This window comes from Dermacentor andersoni, chromosome 1, assembly GCF_023375885.2.
Source record: "Dermacentor andersoni chromosome 1, qqDerAnde1_hic_scaffold, whole genome shotgun sequence".
Lineage (NCBI taxonomy): Eukaryota > Metazoa > Arthropoda > Arachnida > Ixodida > Ixodidae > Dermacentor > Dermacentor andersoni.
The window spans coordinates 377805889-377827096 of NC_092814.1; the positions used below are offsets into that span (position 1 = coordinate 377805889).

At 45.7% G+C, this 21208-nt stretch overlaps 1 protein-coding gene across 2 annotated transcripts in view; it reads left to right on the plus strand.

Annotated features, from left to right (window-relative positions):
* The window catches only part of park (E3 ubiquitin-protein ligase parkin), a 250664-nt gene extending 230119 nt beyond the window's left edge, over positions 1-20545 (plus strand). For both annotated transcript variants that reach the window (XM_055064887.2, XM_050168283.3), the window contains one exon: positions 19861-20545. In XM_055064887.2, the coding sequence (XP_054920862.2) occupies positions 19861-19970 (110 nt within the window). In that variant the 3' untranslated portion in view covers positions 19971-20545. The remainder of the gene's footprint in view (positions 1-19860) is intronic.
* The last annotated feature ends 663 nt before the right edge of the window (positions 20546-21208 follow it).

The window sequence follows — 21208 nt, forward strand, 5'->3', positions numbered from 1 at the left end:
GATCAGATTTTGACGATCGTCAACTGCGTTCGCCACAATCGTTGTACTTGGATTGTCACTTGCTTTTGTGGGCACAGGTTCGCCCAATATATTTACTGTGTGAACACAGTAGTGTTCTTTACGGTCACTACTACATGACATCTGGTGGAGGTGCTTTGCTCATGTACCAGTCGCCCCCACAAAGCCACGATCCAAACCCAAACCCGGAAGACAACAAACACCAACATTTCCAACGACCAGCGAGGTAGCTGCAGGCTACAAGGACTGGCCGCGGAGCATGGCCTTTTGCCTCAGACGACCACGAAGATCGTTGCTAAATCAACGACAACAGTGGCAGCTCCAGCATCCCCCATCAGGTTTCAACAACCCAGGGAACCACCTACCTTCCATGGAGCTTCGTCGGACAATCCAGAAACCTGGCTCAAGACTTTCGAATGGATTGCAGCCTTCAACAACTGGTCCTCTGAGGATAAGCTGCGGCACATGTACTTCTCCTTGGAAGATACCACGAGGACATGGTTCGAGAACGAGGAGTCCTCCCTTACAACATGGGAACCGTTCCGCAGTAACTTCCTGAGGTCCTTCAGGAGTGTTGTCCGGAAAGGGCCGAAGCTCTATTGGAAGCCCAGGTCCAGCTACCAAACGAGAATGTTGCCATCTTTACAGAAGAAATGAGCAGTCTATTCTGCCACGCCAACCCAGAAATGTCTGAGGAGAAGAAAGTTCGCCAACACATCTGTGGTCTAAAGCAAGAAGTTTTTGCCAGAATGATACCGAGACTCACCAAAGGCTGTCGAAGAGTTTCTTCACGGGGCCACCAGCATCAAGAAAACTCTGGAAATGAGGAACTGGCAATTCAATTGCCGCACCAAACTACACTGAAGTTCAATCATTGGCTGACAACCTGCACGAGACTGTCAGAGCAGTCGTGCAGGAGTAGCTTCAGAAGTTTTCTTTCCTCACAGCCTCAAATGGCTTCGATTGCCAACGTCGTACGCAAGGAGATCCAACAGTCACTCAGACTCCCTCAATCACCACAGTCTCAGATGAAAGCGATACATACGCCGCCATAGGCTGCTGTCACATTCCTCCTATGTGCCCGCGCCAGGGCCCATAAAGCCACAGTACCATGGTCCACCGCTGCCGCTGCCAACACGCCAGCCTGTCGCCCCGTCCAGCATTCCCAGATGAACATTTGGCGTGGCCCCAACCACCGCCTGCTCTGCTATCACTGTGGGGACGCCGGACATGTCTACCGCTGGTGCCCATTCTGCTACTTGGGACAACGAGGATTCGCCGTGAACGCGCCGTGCCCACAGTAAGGGAAGTGGCCACGTGATATCGCCGACTACCTCACTGCCACTCCGTTGAGCCCTCGACAACCGTCCCGTTCTCAGTCACCAGGACGCTACCTGTAGCCACAGCGCTAACCATACACTGGCCCAGCTCGGGGCCAGTCCATCTGCCCATATCCGGAAAACTAAAAGCAGCAACCGATAGAGGTGTGGTTGCTGTTCGTTAAAATGACAGAAATCCGCCGCCGATAATGAATACTCCAAAGAGACTATCTTGACGACATCCCAACGAAGCCTGGAAGCAAAGAATGCACCGACGAAAGACCTAACGACGGGACGTACCATCCACACGCCAATGTGCCGCAGCCGTGATTTGACGCCAAGAACTAACTGAAAAGCAAAACAAAAATCCACCGACCTCGCCGTGTTGCTCGATGGACAAGCAGTCACGGCTTTAGTAGACACAGGAGCTGACTACTCTGTCATGAGTGGACCCTTTGATGCCCAGTTTAAGTCAAGACTGCGTGGGAAGGCCCCCAAATTTGGACTGCTGGAGGTTGCCTAATAATGCTGATTGGAATCTGCACGGCAAGAATTACCGTTCATGACCGGACCTACCCTGTCACCTTCGGTATCCTCCAACAATGTTCACGAGGCATCATTCTTGGCATGGACTTTCTGAACCAACACAATGCAATCATTGATTTGAAGTCGAAGTCGATAACGCCGTCCGAAGATCAAGCGATACTGCCGGAGAGTGCTCGTAGTCACCTTGCCTTAAATGTGCTTAAATACCAAGTCAGCGTCCTGCTTCGTTCCAGCATTGTAATTTCCATCGGCACCGAAACACCCGCAGATGTAGACGGCGTCATCGTCGGCGATCAACGTCTATTGCTTGATTGTGAAATTTGAGCGCGATAGGGATCGCTCAACTGCACAGAGGACAAATGGAAGTCATGCTGACAAACTTCAGCTAGGCGTTCAAACACATCAACAAAGGCACGAGGATCACATATTACTTTGAGGAAATTGTGGAAACCAGCAATGTGTTTGTCCTGTTGGATTCTGCCACATCTACCTTGATGACCATAGTTCCCGAACAAGACTTCGACATAAATCCAAGTCCCCCCATGAGTAAGCAGCAACAGCTCGAAAGTCTTCTCCGATGATACAAGGACTGCGTTTCGATGTCATCGAGGATTTGACAAATACCAGTTGCAAAGCATCGCATAATAACCGAAGAGTGTACTCGACTACTCCGCCAGAGCCCTCACTGAGTTTCGAAATGAAAATGTGAAACTATAAGGCAAGAAGTCAATGAAATGCTGTGCGATGACATCATCCAGACGTCGAAAAGCCTGCGGGCATCTCCTGTACTCTTCGGGGAGAAAAAAAGGACGGAATGCTACGTTTCTGCATCTATTATCGTTGTCGAAGAAGGATGTACACCCCCTCCCATGGATAGATGGCACACTGGATCGGCTCTGCGATGCTAAATACTTCTCGTCGATGACTCTCATGACTGGCTACTGGCAAATAGAAGTCGACTAGAGGGATTGCGTTAAGACTGCCTTCATTACGCCGGACAGCCTCTACGAGTTCAAGGTCATGCCATTTGGACTGTTCTCGGTGCCTGCAACGTTCCAGTGCCTGAGTGACATGGTGTTAGCAGGGTTGAAGTAGCAGACCTGTCTCGTTCACTTAGATGGCGTCGTTGTCTTCGCAGTGAATTTTGACGATCACCTTAGGCAACTTGGGACCGTACTAAAGGCCATCAAGTCATCAGGGCTCACTCAAGCTGTAGAAATGCCGCTTCACTTATGACAACCTTTTGCTTTTGGGCAACGTCATCAGCAAATCTGGAGTCCGCCCTGATCCGCAAAAGACATCTGCCATCGCTAACTTCCCACAGCCCACTGACTAGGAGGAAGTGCACATATTCCCTGGCTTGTGTGCCTATTACTTACGATTTGTCAACAACTTTTCATGAGTCACCGGCAAGACCTGTACGATAATATGAAAAAGACGAAGACGCCGGTTGACGAAACAGAAAAGGGACCCGCAGGCAAGAAGCACGTGAAGCGCGTGAGAAAAGAAGATTAAGAAAAAGGAGACACAGGTAAAATGAGCTATGCATTGCTGATGTGGTCGAGAAGGAGGACAGTGGCATCTCTAGCTGTGCTCTGGAGACGGGAGGCAGCAGCTGCGGGGACCACGGATTGGAGAGGGGACATTCGTGAGTTGGCCAGCAACAACGTCAGCTCCTGAGCCTCGACTGTGTCGCCGTGGCTGTGTTCCCAGGTCCCAGTCCAACCCCGTGCTGCCGTAACCGGTTGCTGTCCCGTGCCACAAAAGCAATCGCCTGGCCACGTCAGCGGCACAACAGCTGACTGGCCCAGACAGTGTCCTGTGCCACACGGGTCTCTGCGGAAGACCACAACCTCATCGCTCTCGTCGGAGGTCGACGCCCAAGCTGCGTTGGAACCATGCAGGCCAACATCCTTTGCCACGCTGGGCCGGAGTCCGACACAACTGGTGACGGTCAGAACGTTCGTTTGCTCGTGACGTCGCGTTGGTTAGTCGAGCAGAGGAGCAATATGTAGTTGTGGGCTTGTTTGTTTTTATGTGTATAGCTAGTTTTTGGAGTGTCTCGTGTGTGTATAGTGTTTATAGTGTGTCAGGGTAGTTAGCTGGGGTTTTTTTTTCTTTCATTATTTTTTTTCTTCAAGATAAATGTTCTTTAACATACTTGAATTGTGTCTCTGTCCATTTCTGGAGTGCTAAAATTCATGACGATTGGCGAGCCTGCCAGGATTGATTTTTTCCTGCCCCATCAGGAAGTTTTTGTGATCCGGAAATGGATTGGGACAAGACTAGGATTAGTGAAAGAGTTGAATTTTTCAAAGGACGAAGCCCTGAAATTTAGTGAGAAACAGAGAGAGGTCTTCCAAAAAAAATGCAAGGCCGAACGTGTGGAATTGCGGAAAGTGCATGCTAGGGAGAAGGAAATTTTAGAACTCCAACTAAAATTGGCACAAGTAACGGAGTGTCACCGTGATGACAAGAGTTTGGCATCACTGTCCTCCGGCTCACAGTCTCCAAAAGCCAACAAAATCTGTTGACGTAAGCTAATGGCACCATTTGATGAAAAGCAGGACAACTTGGATGCATGCTTGCACCAGTTCGAAAGGATAGCCCTCGGACAACGCTGGGACCGGAGTGAACGGGCCACAGCCCAGGTTTTTGCCTGGTAGGCGAGGCACTGAGTGTCTTTGGGAGGATGACCGCCTCCAACTTCCTAGACTATGACAAGGTTAAGAAGGCACTACTACAAAGATTCCGACTTGCAGCGGAAGGTTTTCGCGAGCGATTCCGAAACTGCAAGCCAGAAGACACAGAAACGGGAAAGCAATTTGCGTGCTGCCTGTCAAATTATTTTGACCGGTGGGTGGAAATGGCCGATGTTGCGAAGACTTATGCGGGGGTTCGTGACTGCATGGTCAGTGAGCAATTCTTTGCTTGCTGTAGCCATAATCTGGGTGTCTTCCTAAAAGAGAGAAAGTTGGATTCACTCAACGGTCTAGCTGAACACGCTGATCAATTTTTGGAGGCACAGGGGCCGAGAAACCTAGGGAGAGTGAAAGATGACCTAGCCAGAAAGAAAGTAGATGAAGCAAAATACAAGCCTCAGGGAACCGTGCGCCCACCCCCAATTAGGGTGTTTCCTCTGTAATCGTACTGGGCACCACGCCATTAACTGTCAAGTAGGGAACAGCTGCTCCCACCAACAAATAGTTTGTCAGTTATGCAATAGAAAGGGACACCGTGCGAATGAGTGTAGGTCTGGCACATCACAAAAAACAGAATGCATGATAGGCAAGTGTGGAGAAACCGACTCATAAGCGAACTGTGTAGAGGTTAACCAGGCTCAAGAGGGCCAGCAGGTACCGGGAGAAAAGCGGAAAGAACGAGACCCACAGGAACAAGCTGTACCTGTCGTAGGAGAGGTTCACAGACAACGGGCAACGGTGCTAAGAGATAGCTGCACAAATACAGTTTTAGTGAAGGGGAGCTTGGTACGTGACAAAGATCTGACAGGCGTGCTAACGCAAGTTACCTTGGCTGAAAACACAGTGAGGTACCTACCTGGAGCCTGTATCCAAGTCTCCACGCCGTATTATACTGAGTGGCTTAAAGCACAATGCCTTGGAGAGCCATTATAGAATCTAAGTCTAGGAAATGTATCTGGAGTACTGAGAGTGGATGATCCAGATTGGAGCTGGAAGAGAAGCACAGCTATTGCTGCAAGAGAGATGAATGACTGTGGTGAACAACCATGTCAAGAAGTGAGCAAGCAACAGCTGTACATCAATAATTTATGAGAAGTGGCAGCTGGGGTATGCCGTCTAGTTATATTGTCGGCTGTACAAACGAGAGCCCAAACCCAGAGCAAGGCACCCATGTCAGCCCTGAAAGTACCTGCAATTCAGTGGTTAAAAATCGCGCCTGCTGATTTCATGGAGGAATAAGACAAGGACGAGTAGGTCAGATCGTGCCACAAGATAGAACTAGTGAAAATGAAAAGAAGCCGCGCTATGTTTGAGTTTGTCATGCACAATGGTCTTTTATATAGAAGATGCATATTCAGCTCGGGCAGAGAGGCTCAGCAGCTCATTGTGCCTAAGGCCTTTAGAGAGACAGTGATGGGATTTGGACATGATAGGGTCATGGCTGGTCATCAGGACATAAAAAACACGCTAGCAAGGATTACAGAAGAGTTCTTTTGGCCCAGAATCCAGAGTGACGTGAAGAGATATGTGAGGTCTTGTGATGTGTGCCAAAGAACGGTACCAAAAAGGCTCTAGTTATGTGGTGAAATGGAGCTCATCACACAGTAAAGCCTTCGAAACACTGAAGAGAATAATGGCGGAGCCGCCAATCCTGTTAGCCCCAAATATGGAGGATGATTTCACGTTGCGCACTGATGCGTGCGACAAGGCATTGGGAGAGGTGCACTTGCAAGAAAAGGACTAGGTTGTACATCCAAAATTTTATGCCAGCAAGAAGCTCAATGATGCGGAGAGAAATTACTATACAGTGGAGAAAGAATGCCTGGCATTGGCATGGGCTATCAAAATGTTCCATATCTATCTGTTTGGCAGATGTTTCAGAATACAAACAGACCACCAGCTGTTGGAATTCTTGAGTAAGGCTAATTTAACAAACGGAAGAGTAATGAGGTGGAGCCTCACTTTGAAAGGGTACTGCTTTCACATCAAATATATTAAAGGGTCAGAAAACATGGGTGCAGACTTTTTGAGTAGAGTTACTTAGGTTTGGACATTAATTTACAAGACAGTAAGCAGTGTAAATTCTATTTTGCTGTGCAGAGAGTTGTGTTTAAGTGCAATAAAGAGATTAATCGTTTGGTGCCGTGAGGTGATGTATGGACAGTGGACATATGGAGTGGCATTGTGATCTTTCATTTCGAACCTGGTGTGACAAGCGTGCGATGAGCAGTTTTTTGTGCAAAAAACTCTTGAAATGGGGGCCTATATCATGAGTCACCAGTAAAGCTGTACAATAATGTGAAAAAGACGAAGACTCCTGTTGACGAAACGGAGAAGGGACCCGCGGGCAAGAAGCACGTGAAGCACAAGAGAAAAGAAGATTAAGAAAGAGGAGGCGCAGGCGGAGATGAGTGAGGCCTTGCTGATGGGGTCAAGAAGGAAGACAGTGGCATCTCCAGTTGTGCTCTGGAGAAGGGAGGCAGCAGCTTCGGGGACCACTGACCGGAGAGGGGACGTTCGTGAGTTAGCCAGCGTAACTCCAGCGGCACAACGGCCAATTGGCCCAGACTGCCTCCTGTGCCACGCGAGTCTCTGCGGAAGACCACAACCTCATCGCTCTTGTCGGAGGTCGACGCCCACACTGCATCAGAACCACGCAGGCCAGCGTCCTTTGCCACGCTGGGTCGGAGTGCGACACGACTGGCGACGGTCAGAACGTTCGTTTGCTCGTGGCCTCGCATTGGTTAGTCGAGTGGAGGAATGATATGTAGTTGCAGGCTTGTTTGTTTGTATGGGTATGGCTAGTTCTTGGAGTGTCTCGTGTGTGTATACTGTTTATAGTGTGTCAGGGTAGTTTGCTGTTTTTTTTTTATGAATGTTCTTTAACATATTTGAATTGTGTCTCTGTCCATTGCTGGAGCGCTGAAAATTTGGAGTCCGCCCTGATCCGCAGAAGACATCTTCCATCGCTAACTTCCCACAGCCTACTGACAAGAAAGGAGTGCACAGATTCCCTGGCTTGTGTGCCTATTACTGATGCTTTGTCAACAACGTCACTACTACGTAGGAATATACTTCTGCTTCAAACTGCGATTTATTTATTTTTTTTCCAAAAACTGCTACAAAAGACGAAGTGCCGCTTTACTCACTGGTATTTTGTAAAGTGCGAAAGCATGTGTGAAGATCGGCCCAATTAGCATGCAAATTGTGTTGGATATGCAGTGATGAACTTCATGGCGCTTCAACAGCCGTCAATCGAACCCGCACACCGGATCTTGGGAACGATCACTAATAAGGCACCCGCACGAACATATTAGCGCAAGCATTCCATGACAGCTGGCGACCTGTTACCACATCGGTCAGAGGCGAAGTTTTGTCGATGGCCACACTGCCTAGACCATTAGGCCTAATCAGTGCTTTTTCGTCTCGGGTATTGGTGACTCAAGTTACGGTTTGGTGCCAAATTACGCATCAGCTACCCAACATTTGGAAAGCCGATAAACTGCCTCACAAATGAAAGAGAATGTACAGGATGGCACCTAAGTTGTTCACAGCTGCCATCTTCGTGATACACATACCGTATGGCAGCCTCTTGTTCCCGACGCTGTTCATAGACACACGTCACTCTCTTTTTGTGGCTTTGAGCAACTCGTCACAAGACAAGCATTGGATTTACACTGAGGGTGCGACGGTGTCATGCACGGTTGCATGCATTTGTGTGGACTGCAGATGTATGAGGGGAGAAAGTTAGGGGGGGGGGGGGAATCAAGCGTTGCACGAACTTGCCATGACCCTCCAAACTTTAGACTCTTTGGCCAGTGGCAAATCACACCGAACCTGACAATGAAATGGCATGGACGGCACCTGCTCTTTACAGTCAGTTTCGACTACGCACGGAGTGGTCATAGAGTCACGTGATGCATGGCCTTTTCGTTTGTAGCGTAAAATTGCCTTATGATAATCCATCCCCCGTAAAGTTGGGATAGCCCTTCTTTATTTGGAGAAAAACTGGAAATGCAGGTTCACTATATAAGCTGAGCTTCATTGGTATTCATTACAACAGAAGGTCCTAACTGATTAATTTCAGAGGGAAAAAGCACTTGATTCTATTCAACAGAAGTTCTATGGATAAAAAGCAGTATTGTACGTACCTTGATGTACTAGAACGGAACATTAATCAGTGCTGGCATACTAATTTTCCTTTAGTAAGAGTAGACCGTACTGTCTGTCTTGATTTCTATGTACCTAAGTTACTGACAGCTTGCTGTATTCTTGCTATGCAATGCTAGGAGACTCCCAATCCGAAGCATGTGCAGCACCATTTTTTTCTTGCCCAAAGTTTGTTAGCATTAAATTTTGTGAAAAATTTTCTAACATCTGATATTCGATTTGATATTCGGCTTTTCTTGATTCGAACCGGTAGTCGATTCGAAATATACTATTCGGTATTTGCACATGCCTGTTTTTCTCTCCTAGACACGCACCACAAATTAATATCAATAGGGATAGACAAATATTGCATTGAAATGCCAGATGTACTTTCCACAATCTCGATGACGTCAAAGAACTCCTATATCAATTTAATTCAAAGGTGTTGTGCCTACAAGAGACGCATCTCAAAACCACTACACACAAACTTTCTTCATCAATACACCATCTTTCAAAAAGACCGTGATGAGACTAATGCTTCATCAGGGGGTATAACAGTACAGTCGAACTCACTTATAATGATACCAATTTTAACAATATTGGGGACAAGGACTTAAGGAGTCGCCATCTGTCGGATGCGCCTCCCTTGCGTAGTATGAGGAATCACGTGGCGCGCTTCTCACAGGTTTGGCTTATGGCGCTCAATAAAAACACTACGTGGCAGCCCTCGTGGACATTTCTATAAGTACTCTCAAAACGAGGGAAGGCTTTGCTGTCGAAACAATAATCTTGGGCAAACTGAAAGCACAGAATCGTTTACAGACGCTATCTCTTTACCGAATGCGTACAGTGAACGCCACTGCGCACTGTCGCCGCGATGGAGTCTCCCGAATCGGCGTTATATCAGTCTCCAGTGACGGCGTTATATCAGTATTTACAAGACAGTTGAGTTCCTCGCACCACCAAGAACCTGGCGTCTTTTGCTGGTGACCTTCGTGTAATTGTCTTATACTTCGCTATCATCACTAATACTGCTTCGCCTTTCTGGCGAAACTGCAGCCTTTTTTACTGTGAGTCCGAGTATAAGCGCTGCTGCGCAAGACTGATATTGATTCTGATTTCAAGTGAATACGGCTTGGTCTCATGTCGATTACTGAGTGAATTATATATATACGACCTCTGCGTGCAAGTGGCGATGTTTCCATCCCTAATAAATGTTATAAATTATTAGAATATGTTCTTTTTCATGAGTCATTATTGCCCACTGGAAAGAAGCAATATTGAGACACATATCAGTCACATGCACTTCACATGCCATTGATAAAAGACTGCCAAAGTCTGCAGGTTTTTTCAGGGTCAAAAAAAGCACACAATTTGAAGCAATTTGAAGTGAGTAGCGTGTGCAGCAACATATTCATTCTCTAGGCATAGGCTATCCATACCATTAGCAATAATTGTTAGTTGGCTACCTCCTTCTCTTTAAAAATATAATAAACTCTGTCCTATGTGTACATTTAAATATATTGTGTCTGTGCATGGTGCCTACAGTGGAAATTTCAAAAAAATGATGTGAAAAAGTGCGAATGAGGTAGTTGCCGCTGGTGCTTCTAATGCACTTGTCCTCCTATTATCAGGATTTGCAGAAATAAAGCGAAAGTATGAATTAAAAGTCGTGCACGTCTGCGACAACAGTGGTGCAGTAAGCTTTTAGCCACAATAAAATTTTAAGTCTAAAGATAGAGGCAATGAGAAGAAACCTGAAATGATGTTGGTGACATAACTCTGGTAATGACACTTTAGGGGAGAGGGGGCAGGCTTCGGCATCGCTGGAGGGGCTCTGCTCCCCACAGAAAACTTCGGAGGGGGCTCGAGCCCCGGAGCCACCCGTAGTCACCACCTATGCCCGTAGGCAATGTACACTGTCCAAAAGTGCTTGGATTTAAAGTGGACTGAAGCATCAACCAGTCAGCTGTTAAGATAAGCAAGAGATTTTTAAAGTATTGTTGGAAAAAGAACAGGGTAGAGATTGGTGACCGGATCTTTTACAGGCATACGTAGCGCTACAAGGTAGATGTGTGCAAGTTACGTGTGCTTAAGAGGAATTTAGTTCAGGCCCAACTCCAACGCGGCCTATTAAAATACATGTAAAACGCAGAAACGCTTTTCTGGGATAACCCTTGGACCGATTTTAATTAAATGTGTTTCGTTTGAGAGAGAAAGTTAAATTCTAGTGACTGTTCGAAGTGAAATTTTGATTTAGGACCTGAGTTTTCTTAAAAGAATTTCAAAAATTTGAAAGTTCGAAAATATAGAAGCACGAAGTTTACAAATTAATAGCTCTGCATAAAATACAGATATCGCGGTTCTGTAAACGGCATCCATTAGAACATACAAAGCAGACAAATTAGCTATGTCAATTTATATCTTATGTGGATCCGTTACGTTGTGTACAAGGGTTCTGCAAAAGCTGTACTGTATTTCCAAGTACTAAATTTTTTTAGATTCATGTGTAACATATCAATTTTGTCCGCTTTAGATGTACTACAGTGCAGTCCACTTATAACGATACCACATATAACGATATATAGGTTATAATGATTTGACTATAATGAATTGAATATATGTAGGGCAGACAGAACAATGCCTAAATGAGTGGTTAAGGGAGCATGACAGGAACGTGACAAAGGGAGGACAGGAACATCTGGTGTTACACTACAAAGACTATAAGTGCAAGCCATATCTTGGCAATACTGCACTCTTGTTTAGAGACAAAGATCAGTGCACGCACGAGATCGTGGAAGCTGCAGTAATGAGTAGTGATGTTTATGAGTGTGCCAGCTCACCATCTCTTTTGTTCGCTGCCAAAGAAATAAATTTTCTTGAGGGCAGTTGGTGACAATTGCTTAGTAATTCCCAGATGCTAGACGGCACGATTAAATGATTAGTTATGTCCATTATTGTTGTTTCTGTTTCTTTTTGTCTGTTTTTCTGTGTATATTCACGACATCTTGCATTAAACGTTAATTGGAAGTTAGTGCCCATCCCATTTGTGTCCCTTTGTGGTTTTTATAAATTCTGCGCTTAAACAGTATTAAGTATGGATTACCAACTAGCCCGAACCAGTGCTTTGGTCTAGATAGAGAAGTTTTGAGAAAGAGAAAAAAAAAAGATTAAGGAGATGTATACAAAAATGCTAGAATGAAAAGCATGTATAGCATACCTGATTAACTCAAGCAGGCTAGCTGACTATTTGTCACTACCTCGTTTCGGTGGGGACGACAATAAATCATCATCATCATCATCAGTAGCGGCACAGCTGACACACGCTACGAGGCTATAAAAAATCTGGTCTATGGCATATGCTTACTGTATTTGTTGAAAAGTGTACAATCGTTGCATTCTACTGGTGCTAACATGTGAGGCAGACACTTGTAGCTTAACAAAAAAGCTCGAGAACAAGGACTGTGCAAAGAGCAGTGGAACGAAAAATATTAGATGTGACGCAAAGAGACAGGAAAAGAGTGGTGTGAATCAGAATGCAAACGGGGATAGCCGATATTCTAGTTGGCATTAAGAAAAAAAAATGGGGCTGGGCAGGTCATGTAACTCGTAGGTTAGATAACCAGTGGATCATTAGGGTTACAGAATGGGTGCCATTAAGAGAAGGGAAGCACAGTCGAGGACGGCGGAATACTAGGTGGCGTGATGAAATAAGAAATTCGCAGGTGCTAGCTGGAATCGGTTGGCGCAAGACAGGAGTAATTGGAGATCGCAGGGAGAGGCCTTCATCCTGCAGTGGACATAAAATAGGCTGATGATTACGATGATGATGATGACTGTATTTGTGTTGTTGTTTATCTGCTTGTGTGTTAAGCTTTGAATACATAAAGACAGCAAAAGCTATTGAAGTTATAGACAACATATGTATGTTTGCTATTGATACATGACATTAATTTCCACGCTTGAAACAGTGAAAACCATGGGTGTGTTGAACACACCCACTTGGGGGGGGTTGATGTATGTTGAAGGAGTGCACAAGAGGCGGGATGAAGTCTACACTTTGTTTTGTCTTTTGTGCTGTTCGATCCCCTTTGACAAACCATGTAAAAACTTCTGTCTTCCACGCACCAGTGCAGCTCATCTTGCAATCCTTCTGTATAAAAACTTGCACTTGCAGACTAGCTTAACAGTCTGCCTGAACTGTGTTGTGCTACATTAACATGTAAGGCAAAGGATGAAATGCACTGCATTGAACTGATTTGCAAACATAAACCAGTTTGCAAACTGGTACAATTTTTCTTTTCTCAAACTGAATTTGAACCACATTGAAGCAGCTTGAACCTAACTGAACTGCAATTTTTTTCGGTTCGACAGCCTGATGGAAGTGAATGGACTGGTAGCAAACAAGCTGTGTTTAGCAGGGGGAAGAGTGGAATTTATGGCGAGTCCTCTATCATGCTGCACTGAGGCAAAGTTCTTTTGAGGGCTGGGACATTTGGAAGAATAAGTTCATTTATTTGAAGGGTTTGTTGACTCCTTGTTTTAAGGGCATTGTCAGAAGAACAAGGCGATGCTGACCAGATAAAAGAAGACATATTTTTAACCTGCTGGGCCTAGTTTATTGTAAACAGGGCTCCTGTAGGGGGTAAAAAACATTGCATTTTTTACACGGTCAAGCGTTTTCTTTTTAAATGTGATTAGCATTCTTGGGATACTTCAGGCACTTTCCGGGGTCTGTCTGTCTACTGTCTATCTGTGTCTTGCACTGGTCTGCTGTGCTTAGGGAACTGGGTTCGAAACTAACCGCCGAACCTGTTGTTTGTTGTATATCATCTGTGTAAATGATATTGGTAGAAATTTAGATCCAGATTTCAAGGTGAAATTGTTTGCCGATGATTGTGTCATTTATTCTCTTGTCAAGAGTTTTTCATGCGATGGCACATTAACAACAGTCTCCGTGAAGTCATAAGCTGCTGCGGCAAAAAAAAAACTATTGCAGATAAGCGTTTCTAAAACAGTGTCAAGCACAATAACAATGAAACAAAGGCACTACTTGAGGCTTGTCACAACAAACCAGATTGCAACCTTAAATTGGTTACCTTTGTTAAATACTTAGGCATAACAATTAATGACAACCTCGGATGGGACACTCATATTGTTAACATATGCAGGAAAGCATTAAAATACTTTGCTTTTTACCTAGAAAATTAAACAAGTCGCCTTCAACTGTCAAGCTGCAAGCTTATCACTTGCTCATATGCCCAGTCATAGACTATACATCCATAGTTAATAAGTAAATTGCCCTAGTCGAAAAAAAATCCAGTGCCTGGCTGTACAGCTTATTTGCTCAGACTACAAAACATCATCCATTTCTGGTATGTTCGGCATATTCGGACTGGATCCACTCTATGTGTGCTGTAATATAGTCAGTCTGAAAATTTTATACTTGATGTTCCATTCCCAAACAACTTTGGCAAATGCTACGTATATTTCTCATGCCTCACACTGGTCATAGTGTATATTTAATCGCAAAGTACTACAATCATTGCCCACACAAAACTCTGTCAGAAATAATTATTTCCACTTACGAGCGATGAGTGGAATCGTGTACTCCAAAGTGTTGAATGCACTTTGAAAAAACTGTTGTGAACCCGTTTGTGGTGACTGGGCCCACGGTCATAGCACGCGGTAGAGAGGACACAGTAGCCTCTTGGAAGGGCGTAGGCACATGACGACATAGGTCACATGCTCTACCTTTTGTTGTCCAGTTTAGTACGAGTAGCGCCACCTGGTGCTGCCAGTTACCACAATTCCTCTCCCCTTAACAGATTAACGGAAGTTGAAGCAGTTACAGTTCAAGGAGAAAACCAAAGCACAGACCGGTATTCCCTGGTGCTCCGATGAAGACGAGGTGTGGGAGGAAGCGAGGAGCACTATGTATGTGGTGATCTTATGGTGTCACTGAATTCCAATTGGGAGGACTCGCCGGATGGAAGTACTTGGTCTGCCAAACTTGGTGCCACTTTGGGAAGAGCACTGTCAGCTGTGTCTCTGGTCCCTGACAGCAGTGGCAACTGTAGCTCTAGACATTCAGTGGAGGTGCCGAAGCTACGACGGTTGTGCCAGTCGGGTATTGACTGTGGCCTTACATGATCCAGATGTCAGGTTCATTGTTGCCCATCATCCATCTGTAGCTTCCATCTGAGAATTTTGTTGCCTGGTGACTACAGTGGGCATCCAGCTCGGAGTTGGGCGAAAATTCCTGGCAAACTCCCTGTGTCCTGATTGTGCTGGCACCCTTCGTTTGGTTCCTTGATCATACTCCCTTTTCTGAGTAAGTTGTTTCTTTAGGACTGTTTTTCTTAGGTCCAGCTGCAGTAGGTACAATGTAGTCCTGAGCCTCCGTCCCATCAACAGCTTGGATGGGCAACACTTGGTTACCTTGTGGGGCATAGACTGATACACTGACAGTATTCATGTAATTTGTCTGCACAGGTCCCCTGCGCCAACTTTCTGTAGCTTCACTTTCATTGTTTGAACAGCCTTTTTTGCAGCACCATTAGAGGCAGGATGATAGGGCGGTACCAGCATCCGCTTCATGCTGTTCTTCAAGAATATCTCTTATGTTTCACTCAGGAACATGGGGCCATTGTCCGATACCACCATATCTGGGAGGCCCTGGTTCGCAAACATGACTCACATGCATGCATTTGCATGTTCTGCTGAGGGCATTGAAATGGGAAACACTTCAATTCATTTGTAGAATGCATCAATTGCAATAAAAAGTACGAGTTGATATAAGGTCCCGTATAGTCCATATGAATTCTTGACCAGGCCCTGTCTGGGAACGGCCACGGCATCGTGGGCACTAGCCTCAATGGTGGCTGTTGTTGTTGGCAAGCGCAGCACTCTTGTACCGTGGCTATGATGTCGCTGTCTAATGATAGCCACCACACATGACTTCGTGCAATGGCTTTCATTTTTGTGACCCCAGGGTTGCTTTCGTGCTGTAGCTTGAGGACTTCTCCTTGGAGGCTGGAGGGTACCACAACACAGTTTCCCCGCAGTACACAGTTCTGATGCATACTCAACTCAATGAATCGAGACACTTATGGCCCCCCCTCTGGTTTCATTTCTAGAACATGACAATACTACAAATCCTGTAGTACTCTTGACAGCACATGGTCTCTTGCAGTGGCTTCCGTGACCACCTTTAATGAAAGAACACGGGGATAGACACCTTCAAGCATGAATAACTCTGCAGGAGCCCCTCCAGAACAGCCTATTGTTGGCAAGGGGAGCCTACTCAACCCATCTGCATGGGCTATCAGGCCTCCAGACTTATAGCTCTGGCTGTAGCTGTACGACGCCAGCAGCAATGCCGAGCAAAGAACCCTCGGCGAGCACATTTCAGGAATAGGCCTTCCAGTGCCTAACAGACCCAACAAGGGTTTGTGGTCAGTAACTGCTTCGAATTTTCATCCCTGAAAGTTCCTGAACTTTGTCACTTTCCAAACCCAAGTGCTTCTTTATCCATTTGGCTGTAATTCTTTTCAGGGTGGTCAGGCTTCTTGACACATAGGTTATTGGCCGCTCTTCTCGAGAAGTCCCTCTGTGCTAGGGCTGCCCCTAGGCCATGAGCGAAAGCATCAGTGGGTTGGATGGCTCTTAATGGGTCAAGACACGTGCGGATGTGAGCAGCTCTTTGGGCTCCTGATGAATGCACCTTGCTCGACTGCAGTTTAACGCCACTTGGTCCCTGTGGTCAGCAAGCTGTTTTATGGTTGTAGTACATTTGACAGATTTGGGAGAAACTTTCTGTAGAAGTTCACCAAACCCAAATAGCTTTGCAACTCTTTCACATCTCTGGGTTTGGGAGCTTTCCCAACTGCTTCAGTCTTGGCGGGACCTGGATGTAGCCCAGCAGAACTTATTATGTGACCCTAGTACTGGACCTTAGGTAAAAGAAACTTGCATTTTGCAAGTTTCAGCTTCAGACCTACCTTTTGTAAGCACTCTAGTACCTTGCAGACGTTTGCCCAATGTTTGTCATCACTGTTGCCCATTACCAAGATGTCATTGAAGTAGACTGTGACGTGATCAGAACCATTCGGAAGGTTTTTCATTTCCCGTTGAAATATTGCCAGCACTGATGCGACTCTGAATAGCAGTCCTCTGTACTGAAACAAGCCTTTGGAAGTATTGATAGTGATGAAATCCTGCGATTCCTCTTCCAGCTCGATCTGCTGTTAGGTGTCCTTCAAATCTAGCTTTAACCTTATGCCTCCCTGGAGCTCTGTGAACAATTCGTCTATGCATGGCACAGGATACGCTCCATGTGCACTATCGGATTGACAGTCGTCTTGAAATCACCACATATGCGCAGATGCCCGTCTTGCTTTAGCACTGGAACAACAGGCGCTGTCCATCTGGCAGCCTTCACTGGTCGAACCACGCCTTGCCGGACCAGTCTCTGCAACGATTCCTTAAACTTATCTTTCAGGGCAAAGGGAATCAGCTGGGGCTTGAATCTGGATTTAACATCTTGTGTCACCATGATGTAAGCCTTAACCCCCTGGAATGTGCCTAAACTTTCGGGAAGCACTTCCTGAAAACAGTCCACAGCTTCTTCTGCAGGCAACATTAAAAAAATTGATTCCGGCTTGCTGATTCCTAATTGAAATTCCTTCACCGAACTTTACCGAACAATGTGGGGCACTGCTCTTTTACCACAAACAGTAGTAGCTGTCTTTCCTCTTCCCCAAGCTTCACAGCTGCCGTGAACTTCCCGGCGACTGGTCGCGTGTACCCACAAAAACTCCTCAGCCGCATGTTACATTGTTCCAAGGTGTCCGACGGAAACAGTTGCGTGAACTTTTTTCCACTTATTGTTGACATACTGGCACCTGTGTCAAGTTCCATCTATAGCAGCACGTCGTTAACGATAACCGTAATGTGCGTCGGTGCCGGTCCGGCTGCCTGAAATGCCCATAGGTCGTAAGCTTCCAGCGTTTCACCCACATCGTGTGCCCCAAGCACTTCATCTACAGTATCCATGCGCCTCAAATCTGGGTGGTGCATCTGTCTACCTGCTAACTCTTTATCAGTATTGCACACTCTTGCCAGATACCCTTGCTGCTTGCATTTTAGCAAACTGAGTTGACGTGTTGACGCTGGCGCCCTTAATGGGTACCACCACAGCGGAAGCACCCGCGCTCACCCATGTTATACTGTTTGTTGCAGCCATGGCTGTTTTGGCTGTCAATTGGGCTGGCTCAGACTGTGGTGTTGGGTGAGTGCTCAGCTTTTGGGAATCCTTGCGAGCAGCCTCGATGGCCCGTACCATACTCACTGTGGTTTCAAAGTTTAAATCGGCTGTTTCTAATAACCCCATTTGCATTGGTACGTCGTTAATGCCACTGACGATTTGGTCTTGCAACATGCGGTCTTGGAATGTCCCAAATTTACAGTTGTCGGCCAGTCACTTAATGATGCGATGTACTTGCTCGCCGTCCTCCCCATCCGCCTATGTTGTGAAAAGAACTTGAAACTTGCTACCACTTCCAACACCTTTGGCCAGAAGTGGTTGTTGAGGGCATCAAAAATTGCCACTAAGTTTGCCTTGGCAGGTTTCTCAGGGGCCAGTAAACTTTGTAGCAAGGAATACATTGCGGCTTCGCAACATGTCAGAAATATGCCCGTCATGTTACCACCTGGTACGTCGTTCATGGTCAGGAAAAGTTCCACCCGCTCTCAGTATTGTGTCCAGCCCGCAGTGTCTGCATGGAACTCATCTTTCCGATGACCGGCATGCCTGCTCTTGCTTCGCTGCTGTCGTTCACTTGAAGCATTTCTCTCATTGCCAGTTTCGGTGACTGGGCCCGCCGTGTTAGCGCATGGTAGAGAGGTCACAGTAGCTGCTGTCAGGGGCGTAGGCACACTACCCACACAGGTCATGCACTCTACTTTTAATTGTACAGTGTAGTATGAGTAGTGCCACCTAGTGGTGCCAGTTACCTCAGCATCTCCTGCTTGGGTAGCACTGCTGCCTGCAGTAGTGTATTGCATAAATAAAATAACAATAAAAATAACTGGCATCACTGTGTATATGCCACTCTTCAACGAGCCTCTTTGATGCCAACTTGGGTCACTGGGTACCGTATTTACCCAAATCTAACACATACCTTTTTCCCCAAAAAATGGGTCCAAAAATTGCATTTGCATTACAATCGGATATAAAACCAAAAACTGTGTTTGCACTGTTGCCAACAGTCTGCCATCAAAGCTGTCAGAGGCAGCGTCATCAGATGGCAACAGAGCACTTTTTTTTTACGGTTGCTGTTGGTTCACTTTGTGCTCAACTACAATCGTGAGTGGTATTCTCAGCCAGTCATTTTTGGAGATACTATCACTTTCAGGAGGTTTCGGGTGGTTTCGCACTGGATGCGCCAGCGTATACGGCCGCCAGTGTTTTTGGCACTGTGCTGAGCTCGCTATCTGTGCGCAGAGCCAGGATCACTGTTGGCCGCATACTTCAACAAATCTGGTGCAGAATCACGTAAAATCTCTTGAAAGTGATAGTAGTATGTCTACAGTGCTCACTCTAGCATCCATGTGCTTGGTATCTGTGGCTGATGAGGCACAAATGGTAATTATGACGCACCACTTTTATAATTAAAACTCACTGAAAAGAAACCCTTCTGTGAAAGTAAGTTCTGCACATCTAGTTTTTGTCTTATTGTTAACATAGGGAGCAGGCTATATTTTTCTTTTATGCATTAGGGCTACATTACGTTCAAGTGCACCTTTATTTTTTACTTAAAGCTTGTGAAAATTAAGTGTGCGTCAGATTCAGATGAATACACTACTATAATTGTAATAGTGTATATGAAGAGCGCCACTGGGTATTTGTCACTCTCAATTTTAAAAAAAATTACCCGGGGCTGGGCGCTTTATGCATCATGTGTTTCAACAGTGGCAACACACAGTGTGTTGCTGCATTGCTTCAATGCTAATCACATTATTGTCAACTTTCATCAGGAGATGGGTTCTGCTGTAATTTTGTTTATAGATTTGTATAAAGGCTCTGGTTGCAACTACCCATTGAGTGCATGTAATCTATGCAGGTGGCTGTATGCACATGGTGTGCAGCCGGTCACAGTGTGGCTTCCAGTGGTGCTGGCTCTGCCAGGACGAATGGACACGGCAATGCATGGGGGCCCACTGGTTTGCATGAGGGACAGCCGGTATCCTGCCACCCTAGTCATAGCCCACAAAACTTCGGGTGTCCTGTCCACCTCATCAACCAGAAGAAGCACCCGGTACACACACCATGCTTTATTTCTGTCAGTGTGCTGTGATACGCTGGACATTAGGCCTATAGTCGCCTGTGGACACTTAGCCAAACAGTGATGCCAGTTACCTGCTGCAACTTGCATGAGTCGCATTATAGCGGGTATTGTGCCACATGTGGGTTTTCCGAGGCATGTGGTTGCTATCTGTTGTTTTTATTTTTGTGTGCTATGTATTATTGCTTTAATAACTTTTTAGATGAGGAGGCATTCACTTTAATATAGTGTGCTAAGTATTGCAGGTGACGTGTGTTACACAATGCACTCACTGTGATCAAAAGGAACCATGATCAAAAGGACTGTTGAAGCAGCAGTGCAGCATAGTCTGCATTGACCCATGATGTTTGTCATTATGGTTCACACCTGGTTTTATTGGCTTTTGATTCAGCACCAGTATTTGTATTTTCTGAGATCATGAAACTTTGGACTTGCGAAATAAAGTTGTTTTTTTTAATCTTCAGTTTGCTTGTTTCCTTTCCAAATGTAGTGGTGCTCGTTTCATGACAAGTGTCTTCAGGCCATCGCATTGCTTTTAGTGTGTTCTCTTGAAGAACTGTGTGCCATTAGATCAAGAAATAATGACTGGATGGTTTCTGCTGTTCAAGCATACTTTGAGAGTGTAAGTGAAACTGTCTCCAGTTATTAAAGAAAAGGAGGTGGGTGAGGAGCTCAGGACAAAATTATCATTCTTGCTGGTAGGAATTTACAGCAGTGACAGACATCATAAATTTTGTGGACTTAGCTGATAAGCCTGTAAACTATTGCAAGTTTTTGGAAAGGGCCTGTCCACGTCCCATCTTATAACTTGCAGTACAGGAAACTGGACAAAATACAAGGACACAAGATTTATTTATTTAGTTAGTTAGCACGCTTGCAAGACCCGAGGGTTTTACAGGAAGGAGCGGTAAATAACTAATGTTTGTACAGTAAAAGAGAAAAAATACAGTTGCTATAGCCAAGTAAAGAAACCTTGTTAACAAAAGGCTTCATGAATGGCAGTCTTGAAGGTGTCGGTGATGGAAGCAAGAAAGTGGTTCCATTCTTTGCTATAGTTGGATACAACTCAAGTCTGCAGTGAAGCCCCACCCATGCCCTCATAACTGCCAGCCACTGTTCTTCCGTG